This window comes from Malus domestica, chromosome 11 (genome assembly GCF_042453785.1).
Source record: "Malus domestica chromosome 11, GDT2T_hap1".
NCBI lineage: Eukaryota > Viridiplantae > Streptophyta > Magnoliopsida > Rosales > Rosaceae > Malus > Malus domestica.
The window spans coordinates 15,037,841-15,064,032 of record NC_091671.1 but is presented as its reverse complement, the minus strand read 5'-3'; the positions used below and the strand labels follow the sequence as shown (position 1 = coordinate 15,064,032).

At 37.9% G+C, this 26,192-nt stretch overlaps 2 protein-coding genes across 2 annotated transcripts; both read left to right on the top strand.

The window, feature by feature from the left end:
* The first annotated feature begins 4,394 nt into the window (after window positions 1-4,394).
* Window positions 4,395-11,580, top strand: LOC103413073 (pleiotropic drug resistance protein 2-like). The gene is made up of 20 exons (XM_008351564.4): window positions 4,395-4,977; window positions 5,302-5,422; window positions 5,519-5,607; window positions 5,751-5,835; window positions 5,936-6,226; window positions 6,309-6,399; window positions 6,489-7,389; window positions 7,469-7,629; window positions 7,763-7,866; window positions 7,979-8,138; window positions 8,225-8,305; window positions 8,396-8,526; window positions 8,669-9,001; window positions 9,181-9,471; window positions 9,561-9,644; window positions 9,824-9,957; window positions 10,042-10,269; window positions 10,400-10,571; window positions 10,669-10,923; window positions 11,111-11,580. The coding sequence occupies exons 1-20, from the start codon at window positions 4,601-4,603 to the stop codon at window positions 11,375-11,377; spliced, it is 4,356 nt and encodes a 1,451-aa protein (XP_008349786.1). The 5' UTR covers window positions 4,395-4,600; the 3' UTR covers window positions 11,378-11,580.
* Window positions 11,581-13,029: 1,449 nt separating this feature from the next.
* On the top strand, window positions 13,030-20,398 carry LOC103413074 (pleiotropic drug resistance protein 2-like). Its single transcript, XM_008351565.4, has 19 exons — window positions 13,030-13,716; window positions 14,046-14,166; window positions 14,548-14,636; window positions 14,826-14,910; window positions 14,994-15,284; window positions 15,366-15,456; window positions 15,558-16,458; window positions 16,537-16,697; window positions 16,841-16,944; window positions 17,059-17,218; window positions 17,313-17,503; window positions 17,708-18,040; window positions 18,125-18,415; window positions 18,512-18,595; window positions 18,685-18,818; window positions 18,903-19,130; window positions 19,229-19,400; window positions 19,485-19,739; window positions 19,883-20,398. The coding sequence occupies exons 1-19, from the start codon at window positions 13,364-13,366 to the stop codon at window positions 20,150-20,152; spliced, it is 4,314 nt and encodes a 1,437-aa protein (XP_008349787.1). The 5' UTR covers window positions 13,030-13,363; the 3' UTR covers window positions 20,153-20,398.
* Window positions 20,399-26,192: the final 5,794 nt, after the last annotated feature.

Here is a 26,192-nt window from a genome sequence, read left to right as displayed (position 1 = left end):
CAATTTTACTGAGAGTAACCAAGAAGAAATTCGGTGGAGTTGGATTTCTCATTCAGTGGGCCTGCACCGCCTTGAATCTCAATGAGGTGAGATTTTTTTTACTGGCTGGGGAAATCTTGAGGATACCTAATCAAAGACACATGCTTCAAATTTGATGCAAGCTTCAACCTACCACCCTGCATGCGCCATGCATATAAAAATGTCAGTGCATGGATTTGGCCGACGAGTTGGTACGCCCGCATACAACCGAAGAACGTAGTTAGCTCATTAGTTACTCTGCCTGCGCGCCACGTAGGTTTGGTAGTTTTTAAGGTCAACACTTACACACAATTTATACTTTCCCCGGCGCGATCGTGATTATCGATATATTGACGAAAAAAAATAGAAAAACAAATTTTAGATACAAAAAATATCTTTGTCATTAGCTTAGTTTGACAATGTACCAAATATTTCATTATTCTTATATTATTTAGTCTATGCCAAACCAATTCAGCTTAATCCGTTAAGCTAATCCAATTCGAAATAATCCGGTACAATACAAGTACAAGGATTTAGTCTACATTAGTAAGAAATCGCAGGAAAATCAGCTTCATAATTGTTTGCTACATCTGTGCTCACGAGAATGAATCTTTCCTCTAAATCCTGTTATTTACGTAAGCCAACAGTAAATAAATGCATATAACCATGCCATTCAGTAACAACATTTGTATTAACTTTTGACCTTTTACTCTAACCAGAGAAGTTGAGATTGCCAAATCCATTGGTAAAACTTGGTAAAGAAATGAAATTTTACGATAAAATCAATTGATAATATAAGGAGTAACTCAACTTACTAATAATAAGCACATGCAAGGTCCCTTCTCTCATCAATGTGAGATTCATTATCAACACGCCCCCTCAAGTGTGGCGAATTTTCAAGCTTAACCCGTGGACAACACAACTCGAGTGACGTGAAGCACATGTGACCGTTTGGCTTCACAAGTGAGATAACCTACTCTGATACCATAAAGAAAGTTGAGGTTCCACTATAAAAGCAATTGGCCAATAAAAAGTAATCCAATTTACTTATAAACATATACAAAGTCCATTCTCTCGTGGAATTCATTCTCAGTATTTGGAACAACATTCAGAAACGAGTACTGATGATTGCAGAAAATCACACATACAAAACAAGTGATCTTAACTTTCATTACGATGCGCAAACATTGTGCAGATATGTGAGTGAGCGCGCGTGTTCGACCATGACAACTTACGTTAAGATATTTTTATCTCACGAGTCATGTAAAATGGGAAAGGATCCTCTACGGAACTTTTACACCAAGTCTATCAAAGTATACCATTTGAACTTTTGAAATTTGATTTAACGACTACAAATAAATATTCATTTTTAAAAATTATAATAACTTTAGTCATTATATCAAATTTCAAAAGCTCGAATTGTGTGCCTTTATGGACTGGATGAAAAGAATAAGAGAGAATCCTTTCCCATGTTAAGTCACAGGTCAGACATAAAAGCATGATCGGTTTTGCCCACGACTTTTAACACCTTATTATTCAAGCCCCTCGTTCTAGAATTTTGAGTAATTTTTGATTGAAGCTTTTGAATATCTTGGCAACCTCTAACTACCGTACTCAAGTCAAAAAACAACGATTACTAGAAGAAAATTGATTTTAGGTACTTGTCATTATCTTAATACAGCTTTGCAGGATATTTGTATACCCTATCAACCCTAATGGCTGACAAATTTCACTAATTTTTTTTTGTCAGAGTTCACAGTATACTTTTCAATGTTTATTAGCTTATAATTTTTTTTAATTACAGAAAATTGATCTGAACTATCAAGAGATAAGTCGAACTTGAATGCAGTGAGTAAAACATACTGCTTTTTAACTAAGTTGATTAAATTCAAATTTGCAGCTTAATGTTTTTAAAGTTGTAAGTTTGTAATTCAAGTAATTCAGAGTGACCTTGATTTCACTAATTAACTTGTTATAATAGACAGAAAACAAAGTTGATATTTTATAATAAGCAACTCATAAAAACTCTAAAGAAAATTATCAAAACGAAATTTCAAACTAAGGAATGAAGTATTAGATTCAAGCATCCATCTCTCTTCAATCACATCCAACAGTTAAGAACGTCCAAAAGGAAGTGTGGCATTTGTCACTTTGTTTTTTTTCAAACTTAGATATTTATTTAAGAAATCCAGCAGCCTGCTGAGTACAAGTTGTACAACACATAGATGGGGGAAAATTGACAAATATCACCTGAGATGACATTTTTTTTTTTGAGAATTAATCAGCCAAACTCATGATTTAGTGTGAATGTACCACCTTTATGATTTTACATCAAAAATTTATGAGACCCTTCCAAGGGTATATTTGTGACTTAAGACCCCCTTGATGACTCAGTGTAAGTAAGAATTCAGTTAACACATTGCGGTTCAAGTTCAAACCCTCAACCCTCCCTTAGTGCAAGTTATAGTAGTAATATCATTTGTAACAATAATAAGTAAAAAAACTCGTGGGACAATTTTTCTTCTCCTCAAAAACAAAGTTGTAGTTAACAGAGTTTCTACCTTGAATCGACACCTGAAAAAAAGGTTCATGTGCATAACACATGATGAATTTTTAATGGAAATTACAGAAATGGCACATCTACACTAAAACTAGAGTCTGGACGGTAAACTGGCGAGATTTTTAGTTTTGGTCAACACCCCTAATAATCCAGTTGGTGTTTGTACTAATTTCCCTATAAACCCGTGACATCGATAGTAATAATTATACTAAAGGAAAATATTACAACTTCTCTTTACTTGTTTATAACTGAATTTCCTAAACATTTACAAAAGTCACAAATATAATAGTATTGATTTGCTAAAAGAAAGTTAGATGCAAATGTCAGAAGGGTTCTATTAAAACCTCAAATAAACTTGCTTAGTTGCAAAGTAACCCTCCCTCTTAGGTCATGATTGTGCTAATACAACTATCTATGCACCAAATTGTCGAGGACACATCCTAAAATTTAATTTTTATAGTTGGACTAATTATTTCATAATCTCTAACAGCTATTCACTTTAATCATGGGGATTTCATTAAAAAAAGGTCAAAACATACGTCGAAGCTGTCATGTTAAACATAAATCACTTTGAACAAACTTTATGAGGATGAAACTACGTGAAGAAAACCGTAATGAAGAAAAAACAGTCACACATGCCAAATTCAACACACTATTTGAATTTAGAGAGACACAAGTGGTAGTGCAGTGGCAATGAGATGTCAACAGTGCAATTGTGCAATGCAAGTTAGGTGTCACCGCACTGCCATTTGAAGAGTCTCATTATCTAGTTCAAACAGAAATTTTTACTTTGAAGTTAAACCAATTTTAAATGGTGCTCATACCAATTTATGAGCATAGTTAAGGGCTATTTGAGACATCTTTTATAAGAAGCATTTTTCTTCATAAGCGATTATAATAGAAGTACTTTTATTACAAAAAGATAGATTTATAGATATAGATTTATAGAAAATCCGAAGTGCTTTAGAGAAAAATAAACTTCAAACTGCTGCTTCAATAGCAAGTTTCCAAAAAGCAGAGTCACAACTTATAAGATCATACCCTTGCATTAAAACCTAAAATTTTCAGTTTTCTATTAAAAGCAAAAACATAGTTAGAAGTAGAGCTCGTTTGGATGTGCTTTAAAATGATCGAATGTTTTTAGAACCAATTTTTGGTAAGCATGCAAGTAAATCCTGAAAAAGCACTTAAAGTGCTTTCTAGAAGAAACACATAACTGGTGCTTCTTGTAGAAAACACTTTAAATGCTTTTGGAATCCAAAAATATTTTCTCTAAAAGCGTTTTCAGTCATTTTAAAAGTACATCCAAACGAGCCTGTAGAATTTCAACCAATAAGCACTTTATGTTTTTTTTACAAACGTAATTAGAAGTATTTTTTGTTATCAAAAAACACTTTTAGCATTTTCATCAACAATACCAAATAGCCTCAACAATAATATGAAAAGCCTGCGAAGTTTCGAAGATAGGAAAAGGAGAAAATTGAGAATATTGGAATTTTCTCCAGTTCATAAATTTCACGTGTGTTGAATTATTCGCCCACATAAGAATATGACCATCTAGAATATGGGGCGGTCAACTTCTGCGACAGTTATTAAAAATCCTAGTGCTCACAAAGAAATTCACACCAACAAAAGTACTAAAAGTAGTAAATTGCGTAGGAAAAAAAAAACGCAGGAAAATTCAAAGTAGTCTCAGTTGATTTCTAACTTTTTTTTTTATTTTTGCTGACACATTCCCGTTTGATTTTTCAACCAGAATTTACTGTGAAGAATTTTTTTTCCCTATATATCTCTCCCTCTTTTCTCACATGTGTTCATAATTCTTCGGCCAAAAGGTGTTGAAGAATTTTTGAAGGACGAAAGAAAATCACATTCTAGGGTTAGCATTACATAGTTGATCACTATTGTTTCAACTTTAGCGTGCCCCGAATTCCAGGGACATTAATCAAGTCCAATCGCTTCCCAGCAAATTATCAGAAATATTTGAGTTGTGAGTGATTTGATTGCTTTTGGACCATAAAAATGGCGTCACCACCATTGGGGGTGGATGATTTAGCTAGGCAGAGTAGCAGCCGGAGTAGCAGCCGGAGGAGCTGGCGGTCTACTAGTGTTAGAGAAATGTGGAATGCTCCAGATGTGTTCCAGCGGAGCAGCAGGCAGCAGATGGTGGATGAGGAGGAGGAGCTCAAGTGGGCTGCCATAGAGCGACTGCCAACGTATGATAGGATGAGGAAGGGAATGTTGAGACAGGCCATGAGCAATGGGAGGTATGTGACTGAAGAAGTTGATGTTGCGAAACTTGGGGTACAAGACAAGAAGCAGTTGATGGAGAGCATACTTAAGGTTGTTGAGGATGATAATGAAAGGTTCTTGAAGAGGCTCAGGGCTCGAAACGACAGGTATGTGTTGTCTCTCCTTCTCTTGTGCATAGATTGTTTGGTTGATGAGAAAGCAGGACGAAAAAGAAAAAATTTCGACTTTGAAAATTTAGGGTTCCTTTGGTTGCATGTAAGTTGTGGGACGCAAGTTCCATTAGGAATGTGAGTCTGATTTTATAATAGGCTAGTCACAACTATTGGCTTCAGGGGAGGTGAAGTTTTAAATCTTTGAAATCATAAAACATAAGACTTACTATTCGAAGATGGAGTTTTTTCTTTGTTTGCTTGCAAATCATGTATGATTTGGATTAGATTGTAAGTTTTGTTTTTTTGATGCGGAAACAGGGTCGGTATCGACATTCCTAAGGTTGAGGTTAGATTTGAGAATTTATCAATAGAGGGAGATGCATATGTTGGCACCAGAGCTCTTCCAACTTTGCTGAATTCTACCTTGAACCAAATTGAGGTATTGTTTTGACATCTCCTAATACCAAATTTTACTTCTTAATCTAGTATTTCCCTAGTGGATCTTAGATTTCTAAATTTTAATACCTGTGAGCAGGGACTAATTGGATTGATTGGACTCTCAAAATCGAACAAAAGAATCGTCAAGATACTCCAAGATGTGAGCGGTATTGTTAAACCATCAAGGTATGCTCATGTATTTACGTATCTAACGTCTTTAAGGGACAATACAAACTTACTTTTCCGATGAAATGAATATCGAAGCCTACTCATGTAAATTAGTTTTGTTTCTGAACTCCGTCCATGCACTTGTTTTGTATGATTTTCAGGATGACATTGCTTCTTGGACCTCCATCATCAGGGAAAACAACGCTACTGAAAGCACTTGCTGGCAAACTTGATAGGGATCTAAGGGTTTGTCATCCTGTCCCCTTTGATAATTTTATGTCAATATTATTAACCTGCATTCATGTTTACTTCTTTCGTATGTGTTGACAAGTTGGGGTTTTAACAGGTAACTGGGAAAGTGACCTACTGTGGCCATGAATTCCATGAATTTGTGCCTCAGAGAACCTCTGCTTATATCAGTCAGCATGATCTCCATTATGGTGAGATGACAGTTCGCGAAACACTGGATTTCTCTGGACGTTGCCTTGGAGTTGGAACAAGGTATGATATGCTAGTAGAGATGTCTAGAAGGGAGAAAGATGCAGGTATCAAACCTGATCCTGAAATCGATGCATTCATGAAAGCCACATCTATGGCAGGCACCGAAACTAGCTTGATCACAGATTATGTTCTCAAGGTTCGTAAGTCCATTCATAACGCTGTATCCTTGATATCTATTTGCATGGTTCTAAATTAGTAATGTTCTATTCTTCTGACAGATACTTGGATTAGATATATGTGCTGATATAATGGTGGGTGATGATATGAGAAGGGGTATCTCTGGTGGGCAAAAGAAGCGTGTAACAACCGGTACATTTCTATATGTCAAATTACATATTAAAACTACCATTAGGGGTTTGAATAATCAAGTACACTTACAATGATAATTGAATGTGCAGGAGAAATGTTGGCTGGACCAGCGAAAGCATTTTTCATGGATGAAATCTCAACGGGGTTGGACAGTTCCACAACCTTTCAGATTACCAAGTTCATGAGGCAGATGGTTCATATTATGGATGTGACAATGGTCATCTCTCTCTTGCAGCCTGCGCCTGAGACATATGATCTTTTTGATGATATTATTCTTATTTCTGAGGGTCAGATTGTGTACCAAGGCCCGCGTGAGAACGTGCTTGAATTCTTCGAATATATGGGATTCAGATGCCCTGACAGAAAAGGTGTTGCAGACTTCTTGCAAGAAGTGACCTCAAAGAAGGACCAAGAACAATACTGGTATCGGAAGAACCAACCTTATAGATATATCTCGGTCACAGATTTTGTAGACGCTTTCAACTCTTTTCATATTGGTCAACGGCTTGTGGAAGAACTGAGAGTTCCATATGATAAAAGATCAGCCCATCCTGCTGCCTTGGTGAAGGAAAAGTACGGAATATCTAATATGGAGCTCTTCAAGGCATGCTTACAAAGGGAATGGCTGCTGATGCAGCGTAACTCTTTCGTATACATATTCAAAACTACGCAGATAACCATCATGGCAACAATTGCTTTCACGGTATTTTTAAGAACTGAAATGAAACATGGGAAAGAAGAGGATTCGGCAAGGTTTTGGGGAGCGCTGTTTTTCAGTCTCATCAATGTCATGTTTAATGGAGTGGCAGAACTTTCAATGACAGTTTTCAGGCTTCCAGTGTTCTTTAAACAGAGGGATGCCTTGTTCTACCCGGGGTGGGCTTTTGGGTTGCCCATTTGGCTAACCAGAATTCCCATTTCATTTATGGAATCTTTTATATGGATAGCTTTAACATATTACACCATAGGATTTGCACCTGCTGCCAGTAGGTAAGTTTTATTTTATCACTCGTATTGCTCTCAGAAGTTTAAAAAGTTCGTCTGTCTTACCTACATCCAATATGTGCAGGTTCTTCAAACAGTTCTTGGCTTTCTTTGGTATACATCAGATGGCAGTCTCCATGTTCCGTTTCATCGCTGCACTTGGAAGAACAGAAGTTGTTGCAAACACAATTGGTTCATTTACACTGCTATTGGTTTTTATTCTCGGAGGTTATATTGTTGCTAGAGGTTAGAATCCTTCTTTGTTCACTGTCAAAGTATTTACTTTCAAAGTACGCAAGCTGCAGCTTATATCGATTTGACTGCTAGACGATTTCATATATGTCAATATGTTAAATGCACTCTCATTTCTCGTGTGTAGATGATATTAAGCCGTGGATGATATGGGGGTTCTATTCTTCACCTATGATGTATGGACAAAATGCAATTGCTATCAACGAGTATCTTGATAAAAGATGGAGCGCTGTATGTTCTCTTAAATCTCAGTTTTCTTTACATTAATAATTACGGTTGAGGTTTATACTCAGGTGCAACTGCTTAATGTTAACAAAACTCTTTTTTGTTTTCCATGGCACAGCCTCTCCCTAACGGCCGTATGCCCACTGTCGGACAGACCATTCTGAGGGAAAGAGGCCTGTTTACAGAAGAATATTGGTATTGGATTTGTATTGGAGCACTCCTCGGGTTTTCGGTTCTTTTTAATGTTCTTTTCATTGGAGCACTGACCTTCTTAAATCGTAAGTAATCAGTTTCATTTGTCATTCAGCTATTTTCATTCTAAGGATTCAAGTATTGATTATTTGTTTTCTTGACTCCCTTTTAGCTCTTGGCGGTACCAAAACTCTGATCAATGATGATGGCTCTGAAACCGATAAGAAGCCACGATCGACATCCAATTCAGAAGGTTCAAATTGATATTTCTAGTCAATCCTCAATTCAATGTTTTTACTGATTCTGCAACGTTTTTACTGATTCTGCAACATGACAACTGCAGGTATTGATATGCAAGTGCAAAACGCTCAGGGAAGTAGTTCAAATGGTCAAGTGAAACGAGGAATGGTTCTGCCCTTCCAGCCCCTTTCACTAGCTTTCAACCATGTCAACTACTATGTGGATATGCCTCTGGTAAGTCTTTTTTTTTCTTTTTCTTGCACTGACTTTAAATCCGTCCTATATATATCAACAGAGAAGTTAACAGAATTACAAATACATGTCTATCATGTGTCAAGTATGATTCTGGGTAGTAACAATTTTGTGTCGTTATCAGGAAATGAAAACCCAAGGGATTGAAGAGACTCGACTCCAACTACTTCGAGATGTTAGTGGTGCATTCAGGCCAGGTATCCTGACTGCATTAGTTGGTGTTAGTGGTGCTGGAAAAACTACCTTGATGGATGTCTTAGCTGGAAGAAAGACCGGCGGATACATTGAAGGAAGCATTAGCATCTCTGGATACCCAAAGAACCAAGCCACATTTGCTCGGGTCAGCGGTTATTGTGAACAAAACGACATTCATTCACCATATGTGACTGTTTATGAATCTCTCTTATACTCTGCTTGGCTGCGTCTTGCCCAGGACGTTACGAAGTCTACACGAAAGGCATGTTGTTTATTTAATCATGCCTATATACTTTTAATGATTAATTTTAACATTTAATTTTCTGGTTATATGCAACTTAATATCTGTAGATCTTTGTTTTTACTAACCTATAAACAGTTGTTTCATAAACAAAAAACATGATGAGTTTGATGTTAACTCTGATTGATTCCCTTCTGCAGATGTTTGTTGATGAGGTTATGGATTTGGTCGAGCTTAACCCGTTGAGAAATGCTTTAGTTGGACTTCCGGGAGTTGATGGACTTTCAACTGAGCAGAGAAAGAGGCTTACCATTGCTGTAGAATTGGTTGCCAACCCTTCCATCATCTTCATGGATGAGCCGACATCAGGTCTTGATGCTAGAGCAGCTGCTATTGTTATGCGTACTGTAAGAAATACTGTGGATACCGGGCGAACTGTTGTTTGCACTATTCACCAGCCTAGCATTGACATTTTTGAAGCTTTTGATGAGGTATAATTTGATTCCAGATCTATTAAATCTGCAACATTGTTCACTATTTCTTGTGCCAAATTTCATCTCAACTGTGTTTCACGTTGCAGTTATTCTTAATGAAAAGAGGAGGACAAGTCATTTATGCTGGACCTCTAGGTCCCCAGTCCCACAAGCTTGTTGAATATTTCGAGGTAAGTTTATACTTTACCTAGCTTATTTAGACCTGACTTATTCTATCACCATTCGTCGGACTTGAAGGTTGAATTCTCTATTTCAATAGAACTGTATGATCTATTAGGCAGTAAGAGTTTCTATATATTGATGAGTTTAGAGTTAAAAAGTTTGGATAATATCGAAAACCTTCTTGCAGGCAATTCCTGGAGTTCCCAAGATTAAAGAAGGCTACAATCCTGCTACTTGGATGTTAGAGGTCAGCTCAGCTTCAGTTGAGGCTCAAAACAACGTTGACTTCGCAGAAATTTTTGCAAATTCTGAACTCTATAGGTAGAAAACATGTATAGTATTAATTTTGTTCCCCTTCTGTTTGTTAAAATTAGTTCCTTACATTTATTTTCTTCACCTGTTCAGACAAAATCAGGAACTTATCAAGGAACTGAGCACACCACAACCTGGTTCTAGTGACCTTTACTTTCCCACCCAATACTCACAAAGTTTCATAACTCAATGCCATGCTTGCTTTTGGAAACAACACTGGTCGTACTGGAGGAACTCGCGATACAATGCCATTAGGCTTTTCATGACAGCTGGTATTGGCATACTATTTGGTGTTATCTTCTGGGGCAAAGGAGACTCCATGTAATTTTTATAACTTTATAATCAGCTACATATTCTTCCCTCTAAATTTGTGACTCAATTGCTTGTTTTCTCCATTCAAGATGTGTTTTGTCACTTATACAATATTGTATAACTGTTATCTTGTGAACAGACATAAACAACAAGACTTGATAAATCTTTTGGGAGCTACCTATTCCGCTGTTCTTTTCCTTGGAGCAAGCAATGCTAATGCTGTGCAATCTGTGGTTGCGATTGAGAGAACAGTCTTCTACCGTGAAAGAGCTGCAGGGATGTATTCAGAGTTACCTTATGCATTTGCTCAGGTAAGAAATTGGAAGTTTTATAAGATATGTGTTTCCAAGCTTTTTTAATAAACTAAGATGTAGCTGGAATTGATTCCTGTTTTTGGTGCTGGTGCAGGTTGCTATTGAGACAATTTACGTTGCAATCCAAACCTTTATGTATTCATGCATTCTGTATTCTATGATCGGGTACGTTTGGACGGTGGAGAAGTTTTTGTACTTCTACTACTTCATATTCATGTGCTTTACCTACATGTCCATGTACGGAATGATGATGGTTGCACTAACTCCTGGCCATCAAATTGCTGCAATCGTTTCTTCCTTCTTCACGAGCTTCTGGAACTTGTTCTCCGGTTTCCTCATTTCCAGGCCGGTATGTCATTTGAAACTCTCAGTTACTTTTCTTATTGGGACTTTATGACACGAAAGTGATGAAAGAGTAGGGATTCAATTGTTAAAACCCCAATTAGATTACTCGATGAATTTCACCGAACTTAGCTTGTTCAACAAGAAATTTTCTCTATCATTGCGATCGTAACAACTCATGCTTTATCTTGTAGCTAATTCCGGTGTGGTGGAGGTGGTACTACTGGGGGTCTCCAATTGCTTGGTCAATCTATGGCATCTTCGCGTCTCAAGTTGGCGACAACAAGGATCTGATTGTAACTTCTCAGGGAGAAGTGAGAGTGGATGTGTTCATTAAAGATAACTTTGGTTATGACTACGACTTTTTAATCCCCGTGGTGTTTGCTCATATTGGTTGGGTCCTTCTCTTCTTCTTCGTCTTTGCCTACGGCATCAAGTACCTTAACTTCCAGAGGAGATAAGCAACTTCTATGTGCAGCTAAGCTGAGAAACCTTCAAGTTGTGTATTGATATAGTATTGAGTCAGATGCAAGAAATTATGTTCACTTCTTTCGTATTGTTTGTATTCTTTGATGTTTGATAAAGTAAAAGGCTTGGCATTCTTCTGTTTAACCAAACATGAGAAATCATTTCTTGATATGGAATCAATTAAAACTTGAAAACATGGTATACTGTACTGCTATATTCTTCCCTAATTGGGATATATATATCTTTTTCTTAAAAAAAAAAAAGAACTTATTTAAACAAACGGCACTTGAGAAGTAAACGATTGATTTATGTTTGTGCGGAAATCATTTCCCTGTCAATCTTTGTACAATAAATCAAGAGTCATTAGCTACTAAAGATTTACGTATTCCTCATTCAAATTGTGTCAATCTTTTGTACGAGAAATCAAGAGTACTTGGCCACAAAAAAATAAAGATGTACAGATTCATCACCTGATAAAGCGATTATACACTCTTTTTGGTTTTTATTGTCTATCAAGATTGTAAATGCCTTGACCTACCGAGCAGATGGATGAATGTTTTTCTTTATGGAATTATCGTTTGTTGAATAAAGTAAAAAGTCTTGCATTGGTCATCTCACAAAACAAATCATAACTTATATCAAATGACTTCAATTTAATTAGCTCAAGGCCTTTTGCATTAAAAAAAAAAAAAAAAAAAGCACACCTATTAATTGCATGAGTGGTTATGCGAGGAAGGTACTGATGCGATTAATGGGGGAACTTTTACTCTTTCTTTTGCATAATAATAATAATAATAGAAAACACCCGAGTAAGAAGTTGAAGTCCCACCATTAAACTAAGAGTAATTTGTAGCATTGGTCCATTAAGTTGAGCACAATTGGAACAGTGGTTCCTCAACTAAAAGTTCATTACCATTGATCCCTCAAATCATCAAAATGTGCAGTTGTGGTCCCTCAACTAAAAATCAATTATCATTGGCCTCTCAACTTTAATCCAACTGGAGAAATGGTCCCTTAACTTTAACCCAATTGGAGCAATGATTCCTCAACTTTAACCTAATTGTAGCAATGGTCCTTCCAACATAATTCAATTTGACAAAATTCTAACGAAGTTGATGAAAATGACTATAGCTAAACGTTTTGATGAGTTGAGATACCCCAATTGTTGCAATAGTTCTTCCAACATAACTTATTTTGACGAAGTTGACAAAAAGGACCATAGTTACACATTTTGATGAGTTGGGGGACCAATGGTAATTGATTTTTAGTTGAGAGATCATTGCTCTAATTTGATTAAAGTTGAGACTGTATTGCTACAATTTACTCTTAAACTAATTAGCCAATATCAAAAGTTGCCCAAATCGGTATATGCACATACAAAAACCTTAATTACCCGATGCGACACTCAACAACTCTCTCTCTTTTACTGGTAGAGCTGATTAGAATTCTTTGGAGATAGAAAATGATATATAGAAACCGAAAAGAAACCGAATAAAGTAGAAGAATAGATTGCTTTGCTTTATCTTCACGCATATCATCTATGAAGTCCATATAATATTAACTATTCTTTGGAAAAGCAAAAGCACAATATTCCCATTAGGGAAAAAAAGTAGCATATGTTATTCCATGGCAACCAGTATCACTTGAAGTACCAAATAGTTAATTAGCACTGTCTTCCAATTCTCTAATTTTGAATAAAACAAATATGCAAAAATGCTCCCATTCTTAATTTATCATCTGTAATGTGAGATCCTTCTTCCATATCCGTACGCCTTCTAGATCTATTATCTGGCTATTTCTTATATATATGTAGTCTCAAACATCCTTATATGAGCAGACCTCATCAGACATCATCTCAGTACCTTGTGCAACAAGTAAACAAATTGTCAAATACATGCATTGTGTGTGCATGGTTGGTATTCTTTTCATTTCATAAGTGCTTAGTTATCTTGAATTTCTGGTGACCGGAAAGTTTACAAATGGCGGGAGCATTCGCCGGAGATGGCCTGGTGCGGTCTGCAAGTAGCATGAGTTGGCGGTCAATAAGCATAAAAGATATGTGGAATGAGCAGCCAGACGTGTTCCAGAGGAGCAGGGCCGGCGAAGAGGAGGAGGAGCTTAGGTGGGCGGCGATAGAGCGGCTACCAACGTATGATAGGCTGCGGAAGGGGATTTTGAGGAAGGTGATGAGCAATGGTAGGGTGGAGCATGGTGAGGTTGAAATTACTAAGCTTAAGACTGAAGATAAGAAGCAGTTGATGGACAGCATATTAAAAATTGTTGAGGAAGATAATGAGAAGCTCCTTAAGAGGATTAGAGACAGAACTGACAGGTTGGTGTCTCTTCTTGTCTGCAATGTTTTGAACCTTGGGTTTTGGATGGTGAGGCAATGAAAGAAAACATAGGGAAGTTCCAACTTTTTTTTATTCGAGCCATGTTCTAATTTAATCTAAACTAAACTTTGGAGAGGGAAGTTCAAACTTGGGTACGTATAGAGGTGGCGAGTACGCTGCTCTACCAACTCGTTTACGCCTAGGCTTGTTAGGAAGTCCAACTTCATTCTTTAAATATTTTTTACATATATTTTTAATTTGATCTCAGTAAGTGGTTTGATTAGTGACTTGTTTAATTTTGACTAAATTTTACTTTTGGGAAAAATAGGGTGGGAATTGAGGTTCCTAAGATTGAAGTGAGATTTGAGCACCTATCAGCGGAGGGAGATGCATATGTTGGGACCAGGGCACTTCCAACTCTGATCAATTCCACCTTAAATGCAATTGAGGTATCACATTCTTCAGCAATTTTCCTTGTTATAAAGGATCAACTTTCCTCTGCATTGTATGAATCAAATAGAATTTCATCAAGGGTCATCTGCAAGATTGAATTTATATGTAAGAGTAAAATAAGAAAATTGTTATTTGTACCCCAAAATCGTCATTCCCCGGAATCTGCACTCCTTTATCCCTTATTCATTTCATTTGGTGGCGAATGCAAGATGACTTTGAGTGCCAGTAATTGTATTCTAGTATAACTGGGTCGAAACTTCCAAATGATGGATATGAATTCAAATTGAAGATTAGTAGTTTCATGTTCATCCTTATCGCTTATGTTTCTAGCTGCATAAAAGCTCGTTTCCTTTTCTCGTTAATTTCGATTTGTATAGGGGGTTCTTGGACTGGTTGGGCTCTCTCCTTCAAAGAAAAGGGTAGTCAAGATACTTCAAGATGTTAGTGGAATAGTGAGACCATCAAGGTATATTCACTAAATTCTACATATCTGTTATGCAAGAAAGGAAAAAGATGCAGTATTTATATTCTATATGCCAAGAAAAACTGTATGCTACAATTGGTATGCTTAGACTAGCATTAGCTATAAGAACTTCTTCTTGTTAATTTTGGTTTCTAAGTTCCTTTTTAATTGAATGTGGATTTTTTTTTTCAGAATGTGTCTACTTCTTGGACCGCCTGCCTCCGGAAAAACAACATTCTTGAAGGCACTTACTGGGCAGCTTGATGATGATCTAAGGGTCTGCCTTCCTCTCCCTCTGGTTGTGTGTGTGTGTGTGTGTTTCTACAACTTCAGTCCCACTAACTGGTATTTTGGGAACAGGTAACTGGGAAAATCACCTATTGTGGCCATGAGTTGTCTGAATTTGTTCCTCAGAGAACTAGTGCTTATATTAGCCAGCATGATCTTCACTACGGTGAGATGACAGTTCGGGAGACTTTGGATTTCTCTGGACGTTGCCTTGGAGTTGGAACCAGGTACGAAATGTTGGTAGAGGCATCAAGGTGCGAGAAAGCACAAGGTATACAACCAGATCCTGAGATCGACGCATTCATGAAAGCCACAGCAGTGGCTGGCCAGAAAACAAGTTTGATCACAGATTATTTTCTCAAGGTTAATTTTTTACCCTCACATGAAACCAAAAACTTTTCAACTGCTGTTCTAAATTCATAATATCTTCTAATTCTTGAACAGATACTTGGATTGGATATTTGTGCGGATATTATGGTGGGCAATGACATGAAACGGGGCATCTCTGGAGGGCAAAAGAAGCGTGTCACTACCGGTATTTGTTAATTGTATACAAAATTACTGTTAGAACTTAGAAGGAATACTTTTGTTGGTGGTAGTGAGGATTAATCGAATCACCATTTACACCGGATGCAGGGGAAATGTTAGTTGGGCCGGCTAGAGCATTTTTCATGGATGAAATATCAACAGGCTTGGACAGTTCCACCACATTTCAGATAATAAAGTACATGAAGCAGATGGTTCATATCATGGACCTCACGATGGTCATTTCTCTTCTGCAGCCTGCGCCGGAGACATTTGACCTTTTCGATGACATTATTCTACTTTCAGAGGGTCAAATTGTTTACCAAGGTTCTCGCGAGAATGTTCTTGAATTTTTCGAACATATGGGCTTCAAATGCCCACAAAGGAAAGGTGTTGCCGACTTTCTGCAAGAAGTAACTTCCAAGAAGGACCAAGAACAATACTGGTTTAGAAAGAATCAACCTTACAGATATATCCCCGTAGCTGAGTTTGCTCAGGCCTTCAAATCCTTCCACATTTTCCAAAGGATTTCTGAAGATCTGAGAGTTCCTTATGACAGATCGAATGTACATCCTGCTGCTTTGGTGAGACAAAAGTACGGAATCTCCAACTGGGAACTCTTGAAGGCCTGCTTCTCGAGGGAATGGCTGCTGATGAAGCGCAATTCATTCGTGTATATTTTCAAAACTGTGCAGTTAACAATCATGGCTACGATCGCATTCACTGTGTTCCTAAGAACGCAAATGAAAGCGGGTCACTTAGAAGATGCACCAAAGTTTTGGGGAGCACTGTTTTTCAGTCTCATCAATGTCATGTTCAACGGGATGGCAGAGCTTGCGATGACAGTTATGAGGCTTCCTGTGTTCTTTAAACAGAGGGATGCCTTGTTCTATCCAGGATGGGCTTTTGGCTTGCCCATTTGGCTCCTCAGAATTCCCATATCACTGATGGAATCAGCCATTTGGATCATTCTTACGTATTACACAATTGGTTTTGCACCTGCTGCGAGTAGGTCAGTACGCTAAACTGCTAATTTATCTAGTTTTGGTTCCATTCGTTTGTAAAGTTTGCTTATAGGTTGACCATGCAGGTTTTTCAAACAATTCTTGGCCTTGTTCGGAGTGCATCAGATGGCCCTTTCCCTCTTCCGTTTCCTTGCAGCTGTCGGAAGAACAGAAATAGTTGCAAGCACAATTGGCACCTTTACCTTGCTAATGGTCTTTGTGCTTGGAGGTTTCATAGTTTCCAAAAGTAAGTATTAATCCTTCTCTTTTCGGGTTGTGGTTTTTATAGTTTTGACGTATACTGCTGCATATGTATCATTCTGTACCAGGAATCTTGCAAATTTTGATCATATTTTCACAACTCAACAGTAACGGTTTGTCTTTGTGCAGATGACATCAAACCATGGATGATTTGGGGCTACTATATTTCTCCTATGATGTATGGTCAAAACGCCATCGCTATCAATGAGTTTCTCGACAAAAGATGGAGCACTGTAAGTTATCCTATTGCCTAGAAGAAAATGAGAAATTTCTTACTTTCTTTCTAAATTTCAGTAAGTTCATATACTTTGTGCTATTTTCATATATGTTGTTTTCTCGTGTCCCAGCCCATAAATGGTTCTAGCCAACCAACAGTCGGAAAGACCCTCCTTAAGGAAAGAGGACTGTTTGTAGATGAATACTGGTACTGGATTTGCATTGGAGCACTTCTTGGATATTCTCTTCTTTTCAACATTGGTTTCATTGCAGCACTGACATTTTTAAAGCGTAAGTCACTATTTCACAGTAGTAATTTGGTTCCTTGACTTGAATAAAATGAGGAGCCCTGTACTCATTGTTGTTTTCGTGAACTCAATTTCAGCACTCGTTGATTCTAAAGCTGTCATCGCGGATGAAAACTCTGAAAGAAAAACGAAGAAACAGTTGACAGGTACTGATAACTCAGCAGGTACCAGTTCTTCAAACAATGAAGCTAGAAGAGGAATGATGTTGCCCTTCCATCCTCTTTCACTTGCTTTTAACCATGTGAATTACTACGTGGACATGCCTGCCGTAAGTCCATTTTTCCTGTTCACCATGAAATTTTCTTCCAATTTCTATTCAGTCAATTTGATGGTAAATGTGAATTATAACGAAACGTAACAGATCGCTGACTACCTGATATTTCAACTGAAATTTTTAGAAATCACATAAATTTGTATCAGATTAAAAACAAGAATATGTATTAGTTCAAGATTTTTTTTCCCATAACATCAGGAAATGAAGAGTCAAGGGGTTGAAGAGACCAGACTGCAACTGCTACGAGATGTCAGTGGTGCTTTCAGGCCTGGTGTTCTAACCGCATTAGTAGGGGTCAGCGGTGCTGGGAAGACAACCTTGATGGATGTCTTATCCGGAAGGAAGACTGGCGGGTACATTGAGGGAAGTATAAGCATTTCTGGGTACCCAAAAAACCAAGCTACATTTGCTCGAGTTAGCGGTTATTGTGAACAAAATGACATCCATTCCCCCTATGTGACTGTCTACGAATCTCTTTTATATTCTTCGTGGTTGCGTCTTGCTTCAGATGTAAAGAAGGAAACACGAAAGGTACTATAATGACTATCCTGTGGACAATTTTTTAAATCATGTACGAAGCATCATAGATGACAATAAATTTCATTTATCTTGTAGATGTTTGTTGAAGAAGTGATGGAACTCATTGAACTTAACCCGTTGAGGAATGCTTTAGTCGGACTTCCAGGAGTAGATGGTCTTTCGACTGAACAGAGAAAGAGGCTCACAATAGCTGTAGAATTGGTTGCTAATCCTTCCATTATCTTTATGGATGAACCCACATCAGGACTTGATGCTAGAGCTGCTGCAATTGTGATGCGCGCAGTAAGGAACACGGTAGATACTGGTCGAACTGTAGTGTGCACAATCCACCAACCAAGCATTGATATCTTTGAATCCTTTGATGAGGTATATATCTTTTATCTCTGGACTCAATTGTCACTTGTAATGGTTTCTAACTTTGTCAACTGGCTCAACTTTGACGTTGTATCTTTTCGCTTGCAGCTACTTTTGATGAAAAGAGGAGGAAGAGTTATTTATGCAGGACCACTAGGTAGTAATTCTCATAAACTTGTGGAGTATTTTGAGGTGAGTTTTTGTGGTACTCATGACTCAAATTCGAAGAAACTTTCTGAAAATTAGGCTATTAGATAACTGATATCGAAAACTTCTTGTAGGCTATTGAAGGGGTTCAGAAAATAAAAGAGGGTTACAATCCTGCGACATGGATGCTAGAGATCAGCTCCACTGCAGTTGAGGCACAACTTAACCTTGATTTCTCTGAAGTTTATGCCAATTCCGACCTCTATCAGTAAGTAATGTACTGCATCTTCTTCTCTCAACCTCTTTGCCGTTACATGTGTCCTGATTTTGTCCTATTTTCCCAACTTTTCAGGAGGAATCAGGAGCTCATCAAGGAGCTAAGCACTCCGCAACCAGGTTCCAAGGATCTTCACTTCCCGACCAAGTACTCGCAAAGCTTCATAACTCAGTGCAAGGCTTGTTTCTGGAAACAACAGTGGTCTTACTGGAGGAATTCGCAGTACAATGCAATCCGGTTTTTCATGACAATTGTTATCGGTATCTTATTCGGTGTAATCTTTTGGGGCAAAGGAAGCCAGATGTATGTTCAAACTTGAAAATTTCTTTAAACAAGCTACATTGCTTACGTAACGCATGGAATTTGAGATGAAGCTAAATGGCATATTCTATTATCTGCAGACACAAACAACAAGACCTGATTAATCTATTGGGAGCTACATATTCTGCTGTTCTTTTCCTTGGAGCCTCCAACGCTTCTTCGGTGCAAACTGTTGTGGCAATTGAGAGAACAGTATTTTATCGGGAAAGAGCAGCAGGAATGTATTCCGAGTTGCCATATGCATTTTCTCAGGTAATCGATATGACCATATCTATCTGTCTCGCATTTTCTTCTCTAGAAACGGAAATGGTCATTTTCTTCTCTTTGGTGCTGCAGGTGGCTATAGAAACAATTTATGTTGCAATACAAACCTTCATCTATTCTCTTCTACTCTATTCCATGATCGGTTACCACTGGAAGGTCGAGAAGTTCTTGTACTTCTACTACTTCATATTCATGTGCTTCACGTACTTCTCTATGTACGGGATGATGGTCGTTGCACTGACTCCCGGCAGTCAGATTGCTGCCGTTGTTATGTCATTCTTCATCAGCTTCTGGAATTTATTTTCGGGCTTCCTCATTCCCAGGCCGGTATGTAATCACAATTAATCTTCATTAGTACGCGAAAGTAGATAAGATATGAGAATGCAATCCGAAAAGCAAACGAAAATATAATTAGAAGCTAGTATAACGCAGTGACCAAAGTAACTCATGCTCTACTGTTATTGTCTCAGCTAATCCCGATATGGTGGAGGTGGTACTACTGGTGTTCCCCGGTTGCTTGGACAATCTATGGCGTTTTCACATCTCAAGTTGGGGATAAGAAGACGTTACTCGAAATTCCTGGCTCAGCGCCAAAGCCGGTGGATGCATTCCTTAAGGAGTACTTGGGATATGACTATGATTTCCTTGTAGCAGTAGTCTTTGCACATCTCGGTTGGGTGCTCCTCTTCTTCTTCATCTTTGCCTACGGCATCAGGTTTCTTAACTTTCAAAAGAGATAGAATTTTCCATGTGCTTTCGAAGAACAGATTATAGATAAGACAGATCGATGTGTGCGTGTTTCATTGGCAATCCTAGGCCAAAGTAGCGATCTTTGGCTAGACAGATCGGTGCGTGTGTGTTTTTGACTATATCTTCATTTGTAAACTGTAACTGTAGTTTTTTCTCGCTTCCTTTTGCAATCAATTTTTCTCTAGAAGCTTGGATGTAAAAACTGTGTGGAATATGATCATCAACTTCTCAAAACACATGACAGTGTGTAGCACAAATCTTTCCAGCAGGTGTTACATTGAGCGAACGGAGTTGCAAGATTCTAGCCCATCTGACGATAAATTGAAACAGCATCCAGTGACGAGAAGCAGGCAGCCAATGCTGATTACATCCTTAAACCAAAAGCCGTGAAAACTTCAAGAAAAGTCATACGAACTACGTATATTACTGCAAGCAGTATACAAAGTAAGCCAAGCATCAAACTCAAGTTTACTATGCTTGAAAAGACAAATTAATGGTGGCTTTTATTGAAACAAAAGGAATATGATTACTAAATGAGATTAGGCACAAATCATATGATCTTAGAGTACATAAAACACACCGTGCTATCAGAATATCTCAGTTCATCTCGATGGTTCGCTCTAAAGTTTGAGAAATTAAATCTCTATGCAGACGAATCAAAATGTACTCATGATATGAAACTTGTTCAGAAATTAGTACAGTGTGACTAAGTGCCAGTAGTGAACTTGTTCAGAAATTCGATTTTCAAATCATCACCAGATGAATATAACAAGAAACCTGTATTTAACTGAAGTAAAAAATGTAAAGAAATTTTGATAACGAGAAAGGCTAGGGGACAAAAGATACCCCTCATATCTGGAACATGTTTCCTGGAGAACTGAAAGTTAGAAACCTTGAGCCAATGGGGCCTGAGAGCTTGGTGCATCTTTTCTGCGGAAGGTGACATCCACGAAATTTTACGGTTTCTAAGTTGGTGAGGCCTTGCATGTCACTTTACACAAGTGAGAACTTAACACAACTGTTGTGTTTGGCTCATACATTTGTGAGTAATTATGAGTCATGTGTTAACAACAATGAAGTGACCTATGTTTGCTTTCGGTGGAAATATCACATGGTGTGGGTTGCATGAAAGTTGCAGAAAAAGTAAAAGCAAAAGTTTGATGGACATCATGAGTAAAGACATAATGATGATGCTTGCTTTTACTTTAATGATGATGTTTGTTTTTGCTTTAATGATGATGCAAGACATGATGGCTTGGCCTTAATGATGATGACTTTGCCTTATATTGAGAGTGTTTGGCGAGGGAGAGTGAGGGCATCAGAAAAACAACCAAGGTGGGGAGAGCATTCGGCTCTCCCATGGGAAAGCATGGGCATGGGTGAGAGAAAATCAAGAGAGCTAGAGTGAAAAGTATTCTAGGGAAAGAACTCTTGGGGTAGAGTGAGGGTCTTGGGAAAATTCTATGAGTGGGTGTACAAGGGATTTGGGATTGGGTTATGTCGATTTAACTCATGTGTACTTGTACTGTTATTCTCATAGTGAAGAGCAATATCTCTCCGGGGACGTAGGCAGGATTTTTGCCGAACCTCGTAAATTTCTCGGTGTCTTTATTTCTTGTATTTTATTCTGTTCAACTGAGTGTGTTTTTGGTGAGGTTGTAATCTGAATCTCATTTCCGCACTAATGAACGGGCCAAGGCACAACAATTGGTATCAGAGCATCGTTGGAGGCTTGGTTCGTTGGAGGTCCAGATTTGTTGTTCACCATGGAATTTTCAGTTGAGCAGTTTAATGGGAGAGGCGGTTTTACTCTTGGTAAATGAGAGTAATGGAAGCCTGAAGAAATGGAAGCTATGTTCAGGGATGCTTAGATCAACTACGAAAGTTGATGTTGAGGAAGAAGACAAAGGCCTCTTTCTTCTTCCCTCACTTTCAGATTCGTATGAGAACCTTATGAAACTTTACTGCATGGAAAGTTACAGTAAGTTTGGAGCATGTGCAAGCTTCTTTGGTGTGGAATGATACACAAAGGAGACCATGGATGATAGTGGGCACAAGACTGCTTAAGTTATTAAAGGTTGGAATCGTGGAAGAAAATTAGAAAGAGGATCTGAGAGAGACAACAGGTTCAGATTCGGTTCCGGAGGCAAGGGTCCACAGTGTTACGAGTGCAAGGCCGGGTTGTAGCAAGTTTGTGGCGGAAGACTTTGAGTATGTCCTCTAGGTACTCGAAGCAACACTTCTCCTGGTGATGTTTAGTCTCAAGTGTTGCAGGGGTTTTGCAGCAGGTGGAGCTATAGGATTCACAGGTGATCAGATGATCCTGAGGTAGGAGGAAGTGTAGGAATTTTGTCTGGCTCGATGGGTTGTTGCTGGAAACGGGCGCGCTGACGAGTTTCCAGGTTGCAGACAATGAAGAGGAGGAAAACCTGCTGGAGGAGACGAGGATGTGTCGAGATCCTGTCTGAAGCTAAATTGTGATTTTTAGCTTGCAGCAGCTGCACATGCATTGGCAGTGACTGAATCGGAACAGGACCAATGAGGTGGATTCAGAGTGTGCATGCTGGTACGTAAGGCCAATGGGCTTTGGTGATGGGTGCAAGGATTTTTGCATGGTGTATTCGCCAAGGTGGAGATTGTTGTGTTTGGCTCATACATTTGTGAGTAATTATGAGTCATGTGTTAACAACAATGAAGTGACCTATGTTTGCTTTTGGTGGAAATATCACATGGTGTGGGTTGCATGAAAGTTGCAGACAAAGTAAAAGCAAAAGTTTGGTGGACATCATGAGTAAAGACATAATGATGATGTTTGCTTTTACTTTAATGATGATGTTTGTTTTTGCTTTAATGATGATGCAAGACATGATGGCTTGGCCTTAATGATGATGACTTTGCCTTATATTGAGAGTGTTTGGCGAGGGAGAGTGAGGGCATCAGAAAAACAACCAAGGTGGGGAGAGCATTCGGCTCTCCCATGGGAAAGCATGGGCATGGGTGAGAGAAAATCAAGAGAGCTAGAGTGAAAAGTATTCTAGGGAAAGAACTCTTGGGGTAGAGTGAGGGTCTTGGGAAAATTCTATGAGTGGGTGTACAAGGGATTTGGGATTGGGTTATGTCGATTTAACTCATGTGTACTTGTACTGTTATTCTCATAGTGAAGAGCAATATCTCTCCGGGGACGTAGGCAGGATTTTTGCTGAACCTCGTAAATTTCTCGGTGTCTTTATTTCTTGTATTTTATTCTGTTCAACTGAGTGTGTTTTTGGTGAGGTTGTAATCTGAATCTCATTTCCGCACTAATGAACGGGCCAAGGCACAACAACAACACAACTCTTTTTCTTGCTTTGCATGAATGTTTATGTATATGTCATGTTCACATAGATATCAATACTCCCATTTTATCTAACAAGCCTGCAAGTTTCAACATAAATCAAATTACTTAGTAACAAGAGTAATATAAACATAAATAAACAACAAAGTAATAATCTTTAACAACAACATAAATGATAAACAATAAGTTACCATTTCCTCCTTTTTATTGTTTTCAATTTCATTTCCTCCCTCTTGTTCTCTTTCTTCCTTCGCCACTTCCCTTTGCTCTTCGGAGATGTTGGCCATGCAAAGAGGTTGGCCGAGAAGGCTAGCCCAACCGAAATTTGGAATTTCTTGACATTTGGATATATTATGATAGAGAGACAGATGACCAACTTTTATTAAGGAAGTACTGTGATATAAGCTACGGATGATGGTGTTTTGATCTATAGGCGGGACGAATTTCTAGTTTTCGGATATCTTTCTTTTGATAGATGAAAATGATGGTGAGTTCAATGGAGAGATTTGTTGGGTAAGCTCTCATGCATTTTTTGGGATTTGTCTCTCACTTATTGTATAGGGGAAATAAATGGAGATTTTCAATGGTTTGGTTTCTCATGGCAATGATCTCCAATTGTAAATGCATAAACAACACAAGATTTAAGTGGTTCACCAAATCGACTACATCCATTGGGTTTGATTTCATTGTATTTCACTACATATGATGAACTTACAAATACAATGAAAGATTGCTTAAAGCCTTAACAACATGTAAAAGAAAGGAGGTAATATAAAAGGGAGAATGGCTTTCTATTTGAAATTGTTCTCTTTTTTCTTTTCTTTTCTTCTTCTTCTTCCTCTCCCTTCTCTTCATGTCCTTTCCATTGGTTCTTAGTCATTCCTTTAAAAAGATTGAATAACCTCTTCCTTCCCATCTAGTTTGAGGAGAAAGTTGTTGTAAATTGAAATAGAAAGGAACGAAGTTACCCAAAAAATGTAGAGGCCTTGAGTGGCCTTGAGTGGTGAATAATTCTTGGGATGAGTTGCAGACTAAGTCACTCTCTTTAAGACGTTTCGCGGCTCTGCCCAAAGTGTGTAAGCAGTTCACAAATACCACGTCGTCCCCAAGATAAAACAGTCCAGAACCTTCTTCTTCTGATGAGGTTCTTCCTTGAACACCGGAAGAACCTTCGAACTTACACATTTTCGATATGTTGCTATTAAACTAATATATGTAAAACTTCTATTTTTTTCCACTAAAACCTTTTTTACAATCCACATAACTTATATATATATATATATAAAGAAAGAGACGTTGGGATTACAAAACCGTAACAGATCAAAACTGTAGGAGTTATTTGGGGTGCAAAATTGTAGGAGTTATTTGGGGTTCAAAACCGTTGGAAATCATAAGGAAAAATTAAAACGGATGAGATCCAAAACGGGAAAAAATCAATACGGAATGATTATGGATTAAGACTTGTTCTTCTTCTCTATACAAAGAAGGAATCTCAAAACATATTTATGTGGTGCCAATTACTCCTTATCAACTGATAAGGTTAATAGCAATTAACAATTACATAGTTAATATTTCTAATAAAACAAAACATAAATATGTATGAATATTTAAATAAAAACATAACTGCTCCAACAATCCCCCACTTATTTTTATTTAAAAATTGTATATCAAGCAACATATCATAAAGTTATGCATACGTAAAGGTGTTTCTCAACTTGAACATGTACGTAGTGTTAGTGATCTAGATTATACCAGAGTAACTTATAGTTTTGAATTTTATCTCTGACAACACCGCACACACAACTTTATTAAGGTGAAGTTCAAAAAGCCAGCACATTACGGCCATGTGCTTGTATCCTAGTATAGTGAACGCTTAAGAAACTTGCCCAAGATTTCATAGGAAGCAGCCTCACTTCCACATTCACATAGGTAAGACTATCAAGGATATTCCTGTAGCTAGATATCTCACTCAACATAGAGTATAGACCTTACTAAGAGAAAAAAAAAATCTCAACCTAAAAACGTTTCAGGATGTCATGCTTCTTAGGGATGGACATGGAATAATATTCCAAATTAAAATTAGCAAGACTTCACTCATATCACTTATGACTTGTTATTACCCTTTGAACTTATTTCTTGGGATCTCTAGGTTGGGTTGCTATCACAAATGACTCAATTTTCTAAGGGCTTTAGTCTCATCCCTTTTGAGGTTTTCCAAACCTTTTTTCAACTCTATTCCCTTCATCAAAGGATTAGCCAAGTTTTCCTTAGATTGTATATGATCCACTCTTATAACTCCATTAGAGAGATAATCTTTTACAGTGCTATGCTTACGACATATTTGTCGCCTTGTCCCGTTATAATAACGGTTTTGCACTTTAGCTATTGCCGTTGTGCTATCACAATGGATCAAAACTACTATAATTGGTTTCTCCCATAAAGGGGTATCTAACAGTAGGTTTCTCAACCATCCTGCTTCTTCGCTTGTCGTAGCTAGCGTTATTAATTCTGACTCCATAGTAGACTAAGCCATGATAGTCTGTTTCTTGGACTTCCATGACACAGCCCCACCACCAATACTAAAAATATATCCACTGGTGGCTTTAGAGTCATCTGAAAGGGTATTCCATTCGGCGTCCCTATAACCTTCTAGGACAACGGGAAACTTCTCATAGTGTAATATGAAATTCATCGTC

What these genes read in the sequence shown, in the direction of transcription:
- LOC103413073 (XM_008351564.4), top strand. Translation starts at nt 4,601, where the DNA reads ATGGCGTCACCACCATTGGGGGTGGATGATTTAGCTAGGCAGAGTAGC. An exon ending in CTCAGGGCTCGAAACGACAG is followed by an intron (nt 4,978 to 5,301) that starts GTATGTGTTGTC and finishes ATGCGGAAACAG; the next exon opens with GGTCGGTATCGACATTCCTA. An exon ending in GTTTCCTCATTTCCAGGCCG is followed by an intron (nt 10,924 to 11,110) that starts GTATGTCATTTG and finishes TTTATCTTGTAG; the next exon opens with CTAATTCCGGTGTGGTGGAG.
- LOC103413074 (XM_008351565.4), top strand. Translation starts at nt 13,364, where the DNA reads ATGGCGGGAGCATTCGCCGGAGATGGCCTGGTGCGGTCTGCAAGTAGC. An exon ending in GGAATAGTGAGACCATCAAG is followed by an intron (nt 14,637 to 14,825) that starts GTATATTCACTA and finishes TTTTTTTTTCAG; the next exon opens with AATGTGTCTACTTCTTGGAC. An exon ending in TAAAGAAGGAAACACGAAAG is followed by an intron (nt 18,041 to 18,124) that starts GTACTATAATGA and finishes TTTATCTTGTAG; the next exon opens with ATGTTTGTTGAAGAAGTGAT.